The following is a 14,907-nucleotide window of genomic DNA, read 5'->3' as shown; positions in this document are numbered from 1 at the left end:
ATCTATACACGCCCACCCGCCTCCCCGGCTACCTGTATCCGTTCCAGTCTATCTTATTTAGATACAACACACATGGGTTTCTTTACTATTATCACTACGCTCCATCTTTTCCCTGCTGGCGAAAAACAATCTGAGGATGGAGCCGAAGCCCATGAGCAGTACAGACCGAAGGAGGAGTCACCGAACTCGTGACTTCCAAAGATTGTCCAAGAAGAAAAACAAACTGCAAACATCCGGGCCCAACACCAGATGGCGATCTATGCACAGTGTATAGATCTGCAGCTCTACATGCCAAGAAAAGATGCATACTGGTAGGTAGCATATTCCATCTTCCCTGCAGAAAAGGGAAACCTCATCCCATTTGGTGAGAAGTCATTGCTGGCCCTACATCATTTGGATACATCTACTTCTTCACCCACTGTATGCAAAGACTTCAGTACTCATCAACCTTCAGGTCCCTTTGGATCTCTTAGGCATAGCATTACTTGATGGGATTGGGGGGGGGCCTTATTAACCAGGATTAAGTGGAACCTTTTGGATGTCTTCGCTATACCACTCAGGGGACTGGCCCCACATTGGCCACCCCTATTTGTTACATTCTTTTGTGAGTTACCCTGGGTAGATTCCCCTAGCCCCTCGAGTTGTGAATGTAGCCATCCCGCTAATGAAAGAGAAAACAACTATGGGCTATGCAGATTAGTGAAAGACATTCAGAGGACAACACGTGCACATGCACTCACATTTATTCACTCACTCTGAGGGATTCAGTATATCTTAATTTAGTATATCATGTGTAAAACGGAATTGTCCTGATCAGAATATCAGCAAGATAAATTCAGCAAAAACCATATGGAAAGTACCAAATATGATGGTTATAAGATTATAAAGTTTATCCTACATTAGTTCTCATTACATCTGCCAAGTCATGTCAAACATTTCCGCATAACTTAGCATCGCCCCACATTACTGCACTATTAGCTAACTGAATTTATCATTGGACAAGCACACCTATCTGGCACGTAACAGGTGGCCCTCCTCTCCTCACGAGAGAGACTAGAGTATTTAGCATTGTGCCCAATTACCATGATTACTTACAATTAATCCCTTAACTGTTCACCCCACTGCTGAGCCATTTTTGGGCTATTTGGAGTACTTTGCGTTTAGGGCTCCATAACTTTTTTTCTACGCAAGGTATCCATGCCAAATTTGCGTCCCTTGTTCCCAACCTTATATGGTTTCTAAAGGTAATAAGATATGTGGATTCCCCCAGAGGGTACTGATAAAATAGGCAAAATATAGCAACATTTTGATTTTATTGGGTATAAATATGAAAAGAGTGCTCCTAAAAATAGCATCAAGAAAAGGCTTGCTGTGCTAAAGTTACCATCTTCCCAGCTTACATATACCGAGCTGTATGGGCATTTTTTTTTTTTACAGAAGTTTTGGCGTTTTTCCATGAGGCAGCTCATTAAGATTTTCTGTAATTTCAGCCTACTTCCAGGTTGTGGTGGAAACTGGTATGAAACCTACAGGTGATTCTGGAAAGCTATAGATTTCCTAAAAATGACAACATTCTGAACCTAGCAAGGTGTGGCCTTTTGTGTAGATCCCTCGAGGTTTTTCCAAAGAAACTGTTGAAATAAAAAAAAAAGAACGAAAACATGATGGGGAAAAATCAGCCATGGGTGACCACGTTGTGATCTGTAACTGTCAAGATGGCCGACTTACAGTGGCACTATACCATTACGTGCACTACACTCTTCTGGTTGCGAGGATATATAAGGTTTGTAGGTTGTCCAAGAACTTGAGGTACCCAGAGCCAACAACTGAACTTCACCTTCCAATGGTTTTTCATTGTGTACTGAGTATCGGGCAATTCATATGGTAAAATATACAGTGAGGAAAATGGGTATCCAGAAAAACGATGTTTTTCTGAAATAGTCACCAGATACCAAGTTTAGGAGCAGTCGGTATGTATGTGCCTACCCATAGTAGCATGTGATTTAGATGGCATTTTTCATTTTTTTTTTTCTTACACACTGGTTTACATTTGGAAGTCACAAATGCAGAGTAATCAAATTGGTAATAATAAATGTTCTACTAGTCTAGGTTTCCACATGCCTCCAGATAACAATGGTATCTCTCCTATGCGAGTAGGACCAGTGCCCGCAAAAGTAAATGGTCCAAATCACAACATGGACACTTCGTTTTTCCACTTAAAACTGCCTATTATTTCAATGTGTGTAGCTGTGGATTTTGGACTGTTGCTCAGCTGGCACTTAGTGAAGCCTAACAAACCTGTACATTTTTTAAAACTATACATCTGGGGGTTTCCAAGGTCAGGTGACTTGTGTGACTCTCACCAGGTTTACCTATCCAGAAGCCCTTGCAAACTTTGACAAAAAAAAACAGATGTTTTGCTCAACTTTCATGTGAAGAAAACATCTAGAATCCACAGGAATCCACTCAATTCCTACCACCCAGCGATACCCCACTTGCCTCAATAAAAATGCTGCCCCACATGTATGGCTGGACCTAGTGCCTGCGACAGGAATGGATCAAACCAAGGTCAGTGGGAGTCCTGTACGAAAATGTGTTGGATCTCTGCAGAATCTGGAAGTTTATGTCACAGAAATGCAAGCAAAATGTGATTTTAGGCAAAGTTTGAGCTTTGTGGGGCATTGTGGGTAAGAAAATGTTGTGAGATCCAAACAAAGCACACCACTTGGGAATTCTTGGATGTCTATTTTTCAGAAATGTCTGGGTCTGGCAGGCTTTCCCAGGTGGCAGACTATCCAAGCCCAGAAATGCAGCCATTCACGATGGTGAGACGATATTGCGATTTAGCCGCACTCTTCTGGCCCATATGTATAAACAATCTACAAAAGAATCCAATGTCTTCTCGCTTGCCATTGAGATGGGTTATTTTAGTCCGCAGGAGAGTAGAACGACTGAGGCTTTAGGGGTGAGATTGGGGCCTGATGTCAGGATGGGCCAGACCCACCTCATTGTTTTATAAACACAGTTTAAAATCATGCCATACAGTTGGCGTTATGCCTCCTCCTGGGGCAAGTTGGGGGCAATACCTCTGTCTGCCTTTGGCGGTGGTGGGGGAGCACAAAGACTGGTTTATCCCATTTGGGGTGGGGTGTGTAACACCCACTCCCTTTCATTTGTCCAAATGCAAAATCCCTGGTGTCTACTGAGCTTTCTACTCCCCAGGGCAGATTTGTGGCAACCTCCCCCATTGGAACAAACTCCTATTGAGAGGGCAGAAAGACACTATTGCCTCTCCTGGTGTGTGCTATAGTCCAACGTCAGAGTATACTGCACTCTCCTTTGGCTTGTTTTAAAGTCAATTTGAATTCCCTGGTGTCCAGTGGGCTCTCTGACCCAACCCCCCCCCCCCACCGCCCTCTCCAGGATATGCAGATTGGGGCAATCCTTCCTGTCTCTCCTACTCTCGAGGGGTGAGCTTTCTGCCCCCCTGGTGGCAGGCTGGGGGTAATAACCCCAATCTCCCACTCGAGTGGGGGCAGAACGACTGAACATCTGAGCTTGTTGGTGGGGGAGGAGGGGGCACAAGCCTTTACGCAAGTGGCCGCTTTCCCAGATCCCTGGTGTCTAGTGGGTGGAATCCAGCTTGGGGATCGCCCTCCAATGTCGGTCCCCAAGCAGAGACCCACGGGCAGAGATACCATTGGAAAGGGGAGATTCTTCCCTTTCCTATGATACCTCCCCAACCTAATTAGAGCTCAAGTTACGCCCTGAGCACTAATACAGTAAAAGTAAAACAAGTTGATTCGCTTATTTGGCTTTCACTGAGGTAATGACATCAGTGCACTCTATGCGCTGACCGTCATCACCAAAAAAAGCCTAAAAAAACTCTGGCTGTGTGGGAAGCTGTTCCCAAGGAGCCTAAGCTTAAAATTGAAAAATCTATCGCTACAGTGCAAAGCATCAGAGGACCTTTTATATCCCTCTTCAGTGTCTGTGAGTGGCCACAGACAAGGTGCGGGGGGGGGGGGCGGGGTGGTGCGTGTCTGCCATAGGCAGACACTTGCAATTAAGGGGGTTAATGGCATGACAACGTGTTGTATGTGGGTACATAGGAACTGTTGTGGTGTGAACACGTAGTAACCTGTTGCTTGGTTCATTCTGCTAGAGCCCTGTTGCTAAGCATGGTGTCATGGCAGCCTTCTACTGCTATGTCGTCTGTGCAGAAGTACAGCATAGACATGGTTAGGGTTTTAAATGGAAGCAATGACCCTTGTTAATATGGTTATGCACAATTGACATAAGCTTTTCTATAAGGGGGATTTTCGCAGGATTACTATATCATGTAATTATGGCAATAGGCACAAGCAATAGTGCTCAGTGTTAGAGTTGTATGGCTGAAAGACTATAAGTGAGGGCAGATACTATCGTTTGTACCCTAAACCTATCTAAGTTCGACGTCATTCACGGTGTCTTTGGCAGCCCTCTGGCCAGTCAGGTGCTGTTCCCTTACAGTGAGGGTACAACTCAGAGAGCGGAGCTTCCATCACTCCTTCGGGTAACAAACCAAATCCTTTGGCATGTCGGTACCGGCAGCCCCTCCAGGCTTAGGGAGTCGATGCGGTACTTGGAAATGCAGACGACGACTTACTTGGTGCAAACGCCCACACTAAGTTCGTCCCGGACCCCAGCCATTCAACTTTACTTTACTGGTGGCCCCCTCCGGCATACCATGTAATCTCAGTTTAGAGGGTACAGGTTCATCCAGACCCGCATAGCACTTCACTCTCTGCTCAGACACCAGCAGTCCTATCCTGGCACATGGGGGTCACTGACTTGACACGTCAATGACCCAATTGGTGCACAACCTCACTCCTCACTCTGGGAATCCTCTCCCAGGACTCCCCATTGGAATTCGCTCCCGCCAGTGCTCTCTTCTTCCGCACAGGGCACACTGGTTATGGCAGGTGCTGGTGCTCAGGGCCGGTGATCTAGGTGTCCTGGGTGATGTCCCCTTACCCACCAGGGAGACTAGCAGACCTTCGATCCCAAACCTAGTCACAGACAGAAGTCTTACAGAGCTTTCCCTTCTAACACAGCCTGTCTGACTGTTTGGCAGATGACACATTTTGGAGTCTCCACCTCCCCTTCTTACAGTCCATTTCCAGACACCAAAATGAAATTTAGGGTCTGAGTCTTGGAAGTTTTATGTTGGAGTTCTGCTTCTTTTGAAGAGGACATTTCTCCTTTTCTTCTTTCCTCATGAAGGACTGTCACGGCAGGCAAGACTCCAAAGCTGATTGTCCCACAACATAATTCATGGGAGTGACCAGAGTTCACAACTGTATATCAGCTTCTGTAGTAGGGGATCTCTGTGTATAGTCCTAATCTATGAAGAGTCCCGCCCATGTGCGGGGACCCCGGAGCAATCAAAATATCTCTTAAGCTGTCCTGCATTTGCAAACCTGCAAAGACACTTAAGAGACAGACAAAAATAATACAGCCTAATTACAACACGGCTGCACTGGCCAGCACTTCCTCTGAAGTGAACACAAAAGCCAAAATAAAGTTTAAATGTCATTTTTATTCACATCTGACATGTTCCTTTATTGTATCACACTCCCTTCACCAAAATCCCTTTAAACAATAGAGAGGAAGGGGTGGACAGACAAGCCCTATAGGCTGTCATTATGTGTCTGCTAAAGGGATACCGTGCCTTTAAGAAACTCTCCAGAGACCCCCGGTATCCCAGGATGCACAGCCCAAGCAAGTTACTTTCAGTTCTTTTTTCCGGCTCCTGCTAGCAGGACCCTGGAGCTTGAGCTCTACCCTTTTGGGTGGTTTATTTGATAAATTTGGATTTTTTTGAATAAATAGTGTTTTCATTCGACGTCTAGAGCCTTTGTCTACTACTGCCTGCAATCTGGAGCAGTTTTGGCCCACTCTTAGCATGGCTTTGTTCGATAAATGCCCTGAGTGTGGGAGGAAAAAGGCCAAGACGGACCCACATGATGTTTGTATCCTCTGCTTGTCGTCCTCACATGTCCCAGCTACATGTGCCATCTGTAAAACCTTTTCGAAAAGGACCCTGAGGGACAGGGAGAAGATTCGTCTGCAGGGTCAGGAGCAGCAGAGGACCGGTGGGACTTCAGGGCATGGAGGGTCTCATTCCCCCTCCTCCGCCCATGCTTCAGCCTCTGGAGGGACCTCCGGACAGAGCAGGGAGCAGAAACGGCGCCTACCGGCTGGTAGGTCACGTTCGGCGTCGAAGGCGACGACGTCGACGGCGAGGGAGAAGGCACCGGTATGTTCGCCGTCGATCCAGGGCTCTGGGTCGCGGCAGCCTCGGCGTTCGACGTCGAGAGAGGGGCCGGCGACACCCCATCGACGTCGTACTGAGCCCCGTGGCGGACTGCACTCACCGCCTTCGCCGTCGACCCATGGCTCGACGCTGACAGAGTCGACGCCGAGATCCCGCCGTCCAGACGGAGAAGATCGCCGTCGAGGCACCGGTCGCCGTCGAGGCACCGGAAGTCGACGTCGAGGCGCCACAGGTCGCCGTCGAGGCACCAGAGATCGCCGTCGAGGCACCAGAGATCGACGTCGAGGCACCAGAGATCGACGTCGAAGCAGAGGTCGACGCGGCGGCGACGAAGGTCGAGGAAGCATGATTCGACGTCAAGAAGGCGTGGTTCGACTTCGAGAGGGCGCTCGACTTAGAGACGGCGTTCGACGTCGAGGGGGCGACGACCGGCAAAGAGACGCCGGACGAGGTCGACGTACAGTTCAACGTCGAGGACATCGGGGAACACGTCCTCAGTGATTACGATCTCCAGTCGGGGATCGGGGAGACGAGGATGTTCCCCGTCGGTGGCTTCAACACGCAGGCCCTCCAAGAAGAGAAGGATGGCCGAGAGCCCGGCCAGTGATGGTGCGGGCTCTCCTGCAAGGAGTGATGGGGCGTCGGAACATCTGTCCCCGCTGCGTCCTCAGCGGCCGCCGCTGCCTCCTGCGCCTGATCTTCCGCCGGCTCCTCTACCGGCGCCTGCTCTGCCTCCGCCTCCTCCTCCTCCTCCCCCTCCTCCGCTGCCTCTGCCCGCGCCTCCGCGGCCTGCTTCTCCACCGCAGCCACTGCCTCTGCCCCCGAGGGCTCCCCGCAGGCAGAGATCTCGCTCTCGTCCTCGCAGGCGATCACGGAGTAGGCGCAGATCTTCCACTCGCTCTGGACATGGACGACGGAGATACCGGTCTCGTTCCAGAGGCTCGAGGGGCACTGACTCTTCTGGGGCTGGACGGTTTTCTCCCTCACTGTCGGAGACGCCTCCTACCCGCGTCTCGCCAGTGGATGACATTGCCACTTTCCAGGAGGTGCTGATGAGGGGGGCGGCGAAGTTGGGAATATCAGTAACAACCCCTATTCCCACCACCTCTGTGATCTTTGAGACTTTGCATAAGGCTCACCTGTCGCGCCCCCTCCTCCCGTTGGTTCCGGGGTTTGAGGAGCCTGCAATGGAGGTGTTCTTGACGCCGGCTGTGGTGAAACCGGCGCCCTCGAGACTGCTGAAAAAGTACAGGGCCCCGGACTCGGACCCGGCGTTCCTCAGGGTGGATCCTCCCCCGGACTCTGTCATTGTGTCGGCGGCGCGTAAGCAACACTCTACGACGCCTTCGTCCACGGCCCCTCCGGATAAGGAGAGTCGTAAGATGGACTCATTGGGGAGGAGGATGTGCTCCACGTCGGCCACTACGATGAAGGCCGCTAGCGCCTCCGCTCTGTTGGGTCGCTATGACAGGTCTCTTTGGGACTCCCTGCAACAGTTCGCTGCCTCCCTGCCTAGAGAGAAGAGGGAGGACTTTCAGGAGGTGCTGAACGAGGGCATGATGGTCTCTAACCAGATCATCAGTGCGGCGGGGGATATATCGTTGCTGGTGGCCCATGGGTACTGCCACGGCATACACATGAGGAGGCATTCCTGGCTGCGGCTGACACCGCTCAAGCCTGAGGCGCAGCAGAAGATCGCCAATTTGCCGTTCTCCGGCACGACGCTGTTCGGGTCTCATGCGGATGACGAGATGGCCCGCATGAAGGCCGAGGCAGAAACCCTGAAGGCAGTGGGGCTGGAGAGGCCCAGGGAGCAGAGGAGGTCCTTCCGCACCTCGGGCAGGCGCTATTCCAAGCAAAGGGGTCAAGGGCGTCAGTCGGGTCACCAGCTACAGCCCCAGCAACAGCAACAACAGTTCCCGAGGCAGTCCTTTCAGAAGCGCCAGAGGGGCAGAGGACAGCATCAACCCTCGTCGGGGAACAAAGGCCCGGCCGGGTCGAAGCCCTGAAGGGTCACTTCCCCCTCATCCGTTACCCGCTCCGGTGGGGGGGGGGGGGAAGTATTCAACACTACCTGGCAGAGTGGAGGACAATAACTCAGGACAAGTGGGTGCTGAATATTGTTTGCAATGGATACAGTCTTCGTTTCACCAGCCCGCCTCCACAGAGTCCACCGGTGCGCTCTCCCTACATGGTGCGGGAGCTCCAGCGGGAGGCGGACGCTCTGTTGGCAAAGAAGGCCATAGAAGCTGTTCCTTTGAGGCAAAAAGGGAAAGGTCTTTACTCCAGGTTCTTTCTCGTCAGAAAAAAGGACAAAAACGAGTTCAGGCCTATTCTGGATCTGCGTCAAGCAAACAAGTGGATCCGCAGAGAAAAGTTCCGTATGTTGTCCCTGCATCAGATTTACCCTCAGTTGCATCGAGGAGATTGGCTGTGCGCCATAGATCTGCAGGACGCTTACTTTCATGTGCCGATCGCACCAAAGCATCGCAAGTTCCTGAGGTTTCTGGTAGGCAACAACCATTACCAGTATACAGTACTTCCGTTTGGTCTGAAGTCTGCCCCACGGACGTTCTCCAAGTGCATGGCAGTGGTGGCGGCACACTTGCGGAAAACCAAAGTGTTTGTGTATCCATACCTGGACGATTGGCTGATCAAAGCTTCCACGTACCAGGAAGCCCAGTGTCACTTCAACAGCTGCCTTGCTTCATCGTCTGGGGCTGCACATCAACATGTCAAAGTCAGTGCCGGTTCCTGTGCAGTGTCTCCAGTACTTGGGGGCCTCAGTCAATACCTTGAACGCAATCGTGTGTCCTTCGGAGGAGAGACGCTTATCGATCCGTGGGAAGGCCCTGCACCTCCTCTCAGCCCACTCTCCTACAGTGAGGACGGTGTCTTCCTTACTGGGGTCGATGGCTTCCTGCATCTTTCTCACCCCCAATGCACGTCTGCATATGAGGCCTCTGCAGGAATGTCTGAAGGATCAATGGGACCAGAGGCGGGGGCGTTGGGAGGACAAGATTCATCTGCCCCAACACGCTCTCCAATCTCTGAAATGGTGGTGCTCCTCAGAGAATGTTTGCAAGGGGACTCCTTTCCACAAGGATATTCCGGTCCAGACCATAGTGACCGATGCGTCTCTCCAGGGCTGGGGAGCGCATTCGGGCCCTCTTCAGATTCAGGGGATATGGTCGCAGATGGAGATGACTTACCTCATCAACTTTTTAGAACTCAGAGCAGTACACTTGGCCCTGAAGGCGTTCCATCCCTCCTTCACGACGAACTCCCTGCTTGTTCAGACGGACAATACTACCACCATGTACTACCTCAACAAGCAGGGGGGCTCCCGGTCACGCACGCTGTCTCGGGAGGCTCAGACGGTCTGGAATTGGCTGGTGGCCAGGAACCTGACGATCACGGCAACGCATTTCCCGGGAGTGCAGAATGCCCAAGCCGATGCACTCAGCAGGCTCGTTCAAGAAAATCACGAGTGGGTGCTAAACGACGACGTGCTCAGAGACGTCTTCGCAGAATGGGGCACTCCGGATATCGATCTGTTCGCTACGGCAGAAAACAGCAAATGCCGCGACTTCGTGTCCAGGTACTACCAACCAGGGACACTGGGGAATGCCCTATGGATCAGCTGGTCCAACAGCTTTCTCTACGCCTTTCCACCCATTCCCCTGATTCCGGCGGTGCTGATCAAGCTGTCGCAATCCAGAGCCAGAATGATCCTGATTGCTCCGGAGTGGCCAAGGCAATGGTGGTTCACCGACCTTCTTCACCGGTCTGTTCTGCCACACCGGCGCCTGCCATGTCGACCGGACCTTCTCACGAAGTTCGGAGGACAGATGGTTCACCCCAATCTCTCGTCCTTGAGTTTGGCAGCATGGCTCCTGAGCTAGTACAGTATGGACACTTGAATCTACCTCAGGACTGTATGGAGATCTTGAAGGAGGCGAAGAGGCCGTCTACGAGGACTTCTTACGCCTATAAGTGGAAGAGATTCTGTTTATGGTGCAAGGCAAAGGACATTGACCCTACATCCTGTAAAGAAGATGTTATTTTGCCTTATCTGCTGCAGTTGGCTCAATCTGGGCTTAATTTTCAGTCTATCAAAGTTCATCTCGCAGCCTTGACTGCGTATAGAAAGGGCCCTTCCCAAACCTCATTTTTTCAAATCCCTGTGATTAAAGATTTTTTGGAGGGTTTGCGTAAGGTGTTTCCCCCTGTTAGACGACCTTCTCCACCATGGGAATTGAACGTGGTGTTGTCTAGATTGATGAGGGGGCCTTTTGAGCCTATTCATAAGGCTTCTTTGCAGCATTTGTCCTGGAAGGCTGCCTTCCTTGTGGCCATTACATCGGCCAGGAGGGTAAGTGAGATTCAGGCTCTGTGTTGTCAAGAGCCGTATACTGTATTCCATGCGTCTAAAGTAGTGATGCGTACTCATCCTAAATTTTTGCCTAAAGTAATATCTGATTTCCATGTAAATCAAATGATAACTTTGCCTACATTTTTTCAGCACCCCTCCTCTCCGGCGGAGAGGTCTCTGCATTCACTAGATGTGCGTAGGGTGTTGAAGTTCTATCTAGATAAAACAAAAGACATCCGCAGGTCGGATCAACTATTTGTAAATTATGGTTCAGTAAGAACTGGTCTAGCTACCTCAAAACAGTCCATCTCCAGATGGATTGTGTCCTGTATTCAGCTTTGTTACCAGAAAGCTACGAAGACGTTAGGGGGTAAGCCTACAGCGCATTCGACTAGGGGCAAAGCAGCTACTACAGCTTTGCTTAGGAATGTTCCAATTGCTGACATTTGTAAGGCTGCCACCTGGAAGTCGGTCCATACGTTTACAAAGCATTACTGCCTGGACTCTGATGCTAGGGCAGATGCGAAGGTTGGACAGGCTTCGCTGAGGAATTTGTTTGCACAGTGATTTGTTGGTGTTTGGTTCTTACTCCACCGCTGTTGTTGGTTGGGACGGGCTTGCCATTCTATTCATAGATTATGACTATACACAGAGATCTATAACACATCAGAAGTATTGTATTAGGCACAACCTCGTGTTATGAGTTCTCATTTCTCTCCCCCCATTCCTTTATTTTACTAGATCTCCTTTCAGACCTGTTAGAGTATTTTTTGTGCATATAATATACACAGAGATCCCCTTCTACAGAAGGAGTAGTTTCTTACCTGTAACTCCAGTTCTGTAGTAGGGGTATCTCTGTTATAGTCATAAGCGACCCTCCCTCCTCCCCGCTGGAGTAATTCTGACAGTATCAGACCTGTTGTTATACACCTTCAAAAAGAACTGAAAGTAACTTGCTTGGGCTGTGCATCCTGGGATACCGGGGGTCTCTGGAGAGTTTCTTAAAGGCACGGTATCCCTTTAGCAGACACATAATGACAGCCTATAGGGCTTGTCTGTCCACCCCTTCCTCTCTATTGTTTAAAGGGATCTTGGTGAAGGGAGTGTGATACAATAAAGGAACATGTCAGATGTGAATAAAAATGACATTTAAACTTTATTTTGGCTTTTGTGTTCGCTTCAGAGGAAGTGCTGGCCAGTGCAGCCGTGTTGTAATTAGGCTGTATTATTTTTGTCTGTCTCTTAAGTGTCTTTGCAGGTTTGCAAATGCAGGACAGCTTAAGAGATATTTTGATTGCTCCGGGGTCCCGCACATGGGCGGGACTATTCATAGATTATGACTATAACAGAGATACCCCTACTACAGAACTGGAGTTACAGGTAAGAAACTACTCCTACAGTGATATGTGCGTCAAAAGGTTAATCCCAGACACCCAGCACTAATCTTTGATTCTCTTATCAGACACAATCTCTCATCCTGAGATGTGTACAGGCCCCCTTCCTTGTGATCTGTCACTGAATCAAAGAGCAGTCTTTTGAAGAGTAAAGGGAGTCTCTCCCTTTTTCCATCCAGTGCGTTTTCTTCCCAGCTCACAGGAATGCAGAAATACACAAACCTATCAGAGCGGATTCCTCTCCTCCTCATGTTTTCATCAGGCAGGCCTGGGCTTCCCATAATTGAAGCCAGGATCTTCTATTTAATGTACCATTGCAGACACACGTACTTAGTGTACATTCACAGCGCACATGCTGTTCAACACTTGTACCTCCATGCATTGTACACACTTCCATGTACACAGCTATTCAGCACACTGTCTGTGTACACTGTTCAGCACTGAAGCTTTTCTATAATTAACCGGGTATACTAATTACAAACACACATGCTGCCAGCACATGTACTTACCATGTGCGCATTGCACAACATTTCACCCTTCTTTTATTGTACTTAATGCAATCACACATATACCCAGCACATGCTCTTGTGTATGCACTGCACAGCACTATATCTCCTGTCATGTATTTCCCACAGGCATACATATACCCAGAACATGGACTAACCAATCACACATGCACTGGACAGTCCTACCCTATCCCTGTAGTGTACTCTTCCCAGGAACACATAAATCCAGTGCAGTCACTACTTCAGCGCTGTGCACCACTCCACATCTACCTAATGTAGGCCAGGAGTTAGTTAAGCGCACAGCAGTAGAACTTTAAAAAGGTGAGTGAGCCTGTAGGCCTCACTCCAGTGGCAGGATGAAGAAGACCTGTTCATTACTACTAATCACTACATGGTATGCTGCCACCAGTACACTTGTGCTGTTTAACTTCTGGTGAAGGCGGTAGCTTTCCACCACTGCATGCCAGAAACTTTCGAATTATCATGTATATTTAGAAGAGGTGAATGTTTATTACTTGTGTAAAAAAAAAAAAAAAGTTAGTAGTACGTCATTTTTCAATTGTTTGTAATAAAGCTTTACAAAAGCCTTTTCGAAATAAAATAAGCACATCCAAATGACATGCAGACCACTGCACCTGGTCTTGTAGTTAAAACAAAACATGAAAATGTTGTATATTAAACAAAAATAATAATCTCACATGTACATTATTGCCTTGCACAGGTTTGGCACTCCTCTTGCTACCTCTATAAGGGAATAATGAAGGCACATGTTGTGAAAACTAAACATTTTTAAAATACATTTGGTCTCTGGTATTAAATCACCATGATGGATTTCAGTCTCAATTGCTTGCTTTGAAAAAATGCCAATATTTGCTAATAAATGTCCAGAATATAAAGTTAAAGCAAAATAATTTTTTTCTTTTCTTCAAAACGAACAAAAGCTGGAAAGACAAATTTCATTAGTAACATTCTTATTCATCACTAGATTTTGCTAACTGTGTGTATTTTTGCGAACACAGGTCTAATCCCGCTACTTGGAATTGATGTGTGGGAGCATGCCTATTACCTGCAATACAAGAACGTGAGACCTGACTACCTGAAAGCCATATGGAATGTGATCAACTGGGATAATGTCTCTGAGAGATATCAGGCCTGCAAGAAGAAATAAACTAAGAATTCACAGATCTGCAAGACATACAATATCTAAGCTTTGTGGCTGCTCGTGTGATAGTAAAATTATATAGTTGCCTTCCTAACATCTTAGCAGTGTTAATTGCTTTTCACAAATAAAAGCAATGTTTATTTGTCTTGAATCTGAACAATATTTGCCTTGGAATCTCTCATCATTGATTGTTTTTGAGGTACCTGTAGCAGTTATATTGACTCTTGGAATCCGTCAGTTATCTTCTCTGTGAATCTTGCGATTTTCGGAGTTTCAATTACCCAAAAAGTTTTTATTTGGTAACAGCACCTTTACTAGCAGTATCACAGGGGTGGAATGTTTAGTGATTAAACACCCATCCTGTAGAAACAAGAAAGAGAAGGCGAACCTCTATCGCACAAGAGTATTATTCTCTCAACTGTGGTAAATTGAGCAGCAAGGCAAACCTTGGTTAAAGGTGCATGAAGAATGATATGAAATTAACCGAATAAGCAGCAAGACAGTAAGAGAAGCGAATAACCCAAATGTTCAAACCAATTCTAATTAAAACAATAAACATTTAATAAACAAAAGCCACCGAAATGGAGATAATGGAATAATAAGTATTATTTGTGTGTGTGTAACAGAAGAAGCATCAGGCTTGGCGTTTGTTTTACTTGAACAGCAGATGCACCTGCAGAAGTTGTGCGAGAACACGTATGCCCCAGGAAAGATGGCGCCCAAGCTTCTCCTGTACATTCTGATCCAAGGGCAGCAGCAACAATGGGGTGGTCAATTGCCAGAGGGAAATAAAATGTAAGCCTGAGCAAAATGCCATAATTTGATCCAAAATGTGAGTAAATTACTAACAAGATACGACTAAAGGGGGCCGGGCCGAAACAAGCGTGTAGCTGTATATCTGCTAGCTGAATTTTTTTTTCTATGCCAACCTAAATCGTACCACGCCACATGTTTAAACTGTCTAAACTCACTGGCTTCACTTTAAGCATGTTGGATCCTAAAACCAGTTTTCCCCGCAAGCATTATCACTGAACAGCATCATTTCAGATTAGCCATATTACTTTTGTAGTCTACACTCAAACACTGTTTCAGGAATTTCTGGAACCAGGAAAAAGGGCCACAATGAAAACAGCACAAAGAACCATGTTAAA

The 14,907-nt window shown here is 48.1% G+C and overlaps 1 protein-coding gene across 1 annotated transcript in view; it reads left to right on the top strand.

The window, feature by feature from the left end:
* The window catches only part of SOD2 (superoxide dismutase 2), a 237,610-nt gene extending 223,268 nt beyond the window's left edge, over positions 1-14,342 (top strand). The window contains exon 5 of the mRNA XM_085611647.1: positions 13,614-14,342. Coding sequence (XP_085467773.1) covers positions 13,614-13,762 — 149 coding nt within the window. The 3' untranslated portion in view covers positions 13,763-14,342. The remainder of the gene's footprint in view (positions 1-13,613) is intronic.
* Positions 14,343-14,907: the final 565 nt, after the last annotated feature.

The sequence above is a fragment of the Triturus cristatus genome, chromosome 6 (assembly GCF_964204655.1).
Source record: "Triturus cristatus chromosome 6, aTriCri1.1, whole genome shotgun sequence".
In the NCBI taxonomy this organism is placed as follows: domain Eukaryota; kingdom Metazoa; phylum Chordata; class Amphibia; order Caudata; family Salamandridae; genus Triturus; species Triturus cristatus.
The sequence above is the reverse complement of the archived record's forward strand: the minus strand, read 5'-3'. Positions and strand labels throughout refer to the sequence as shown.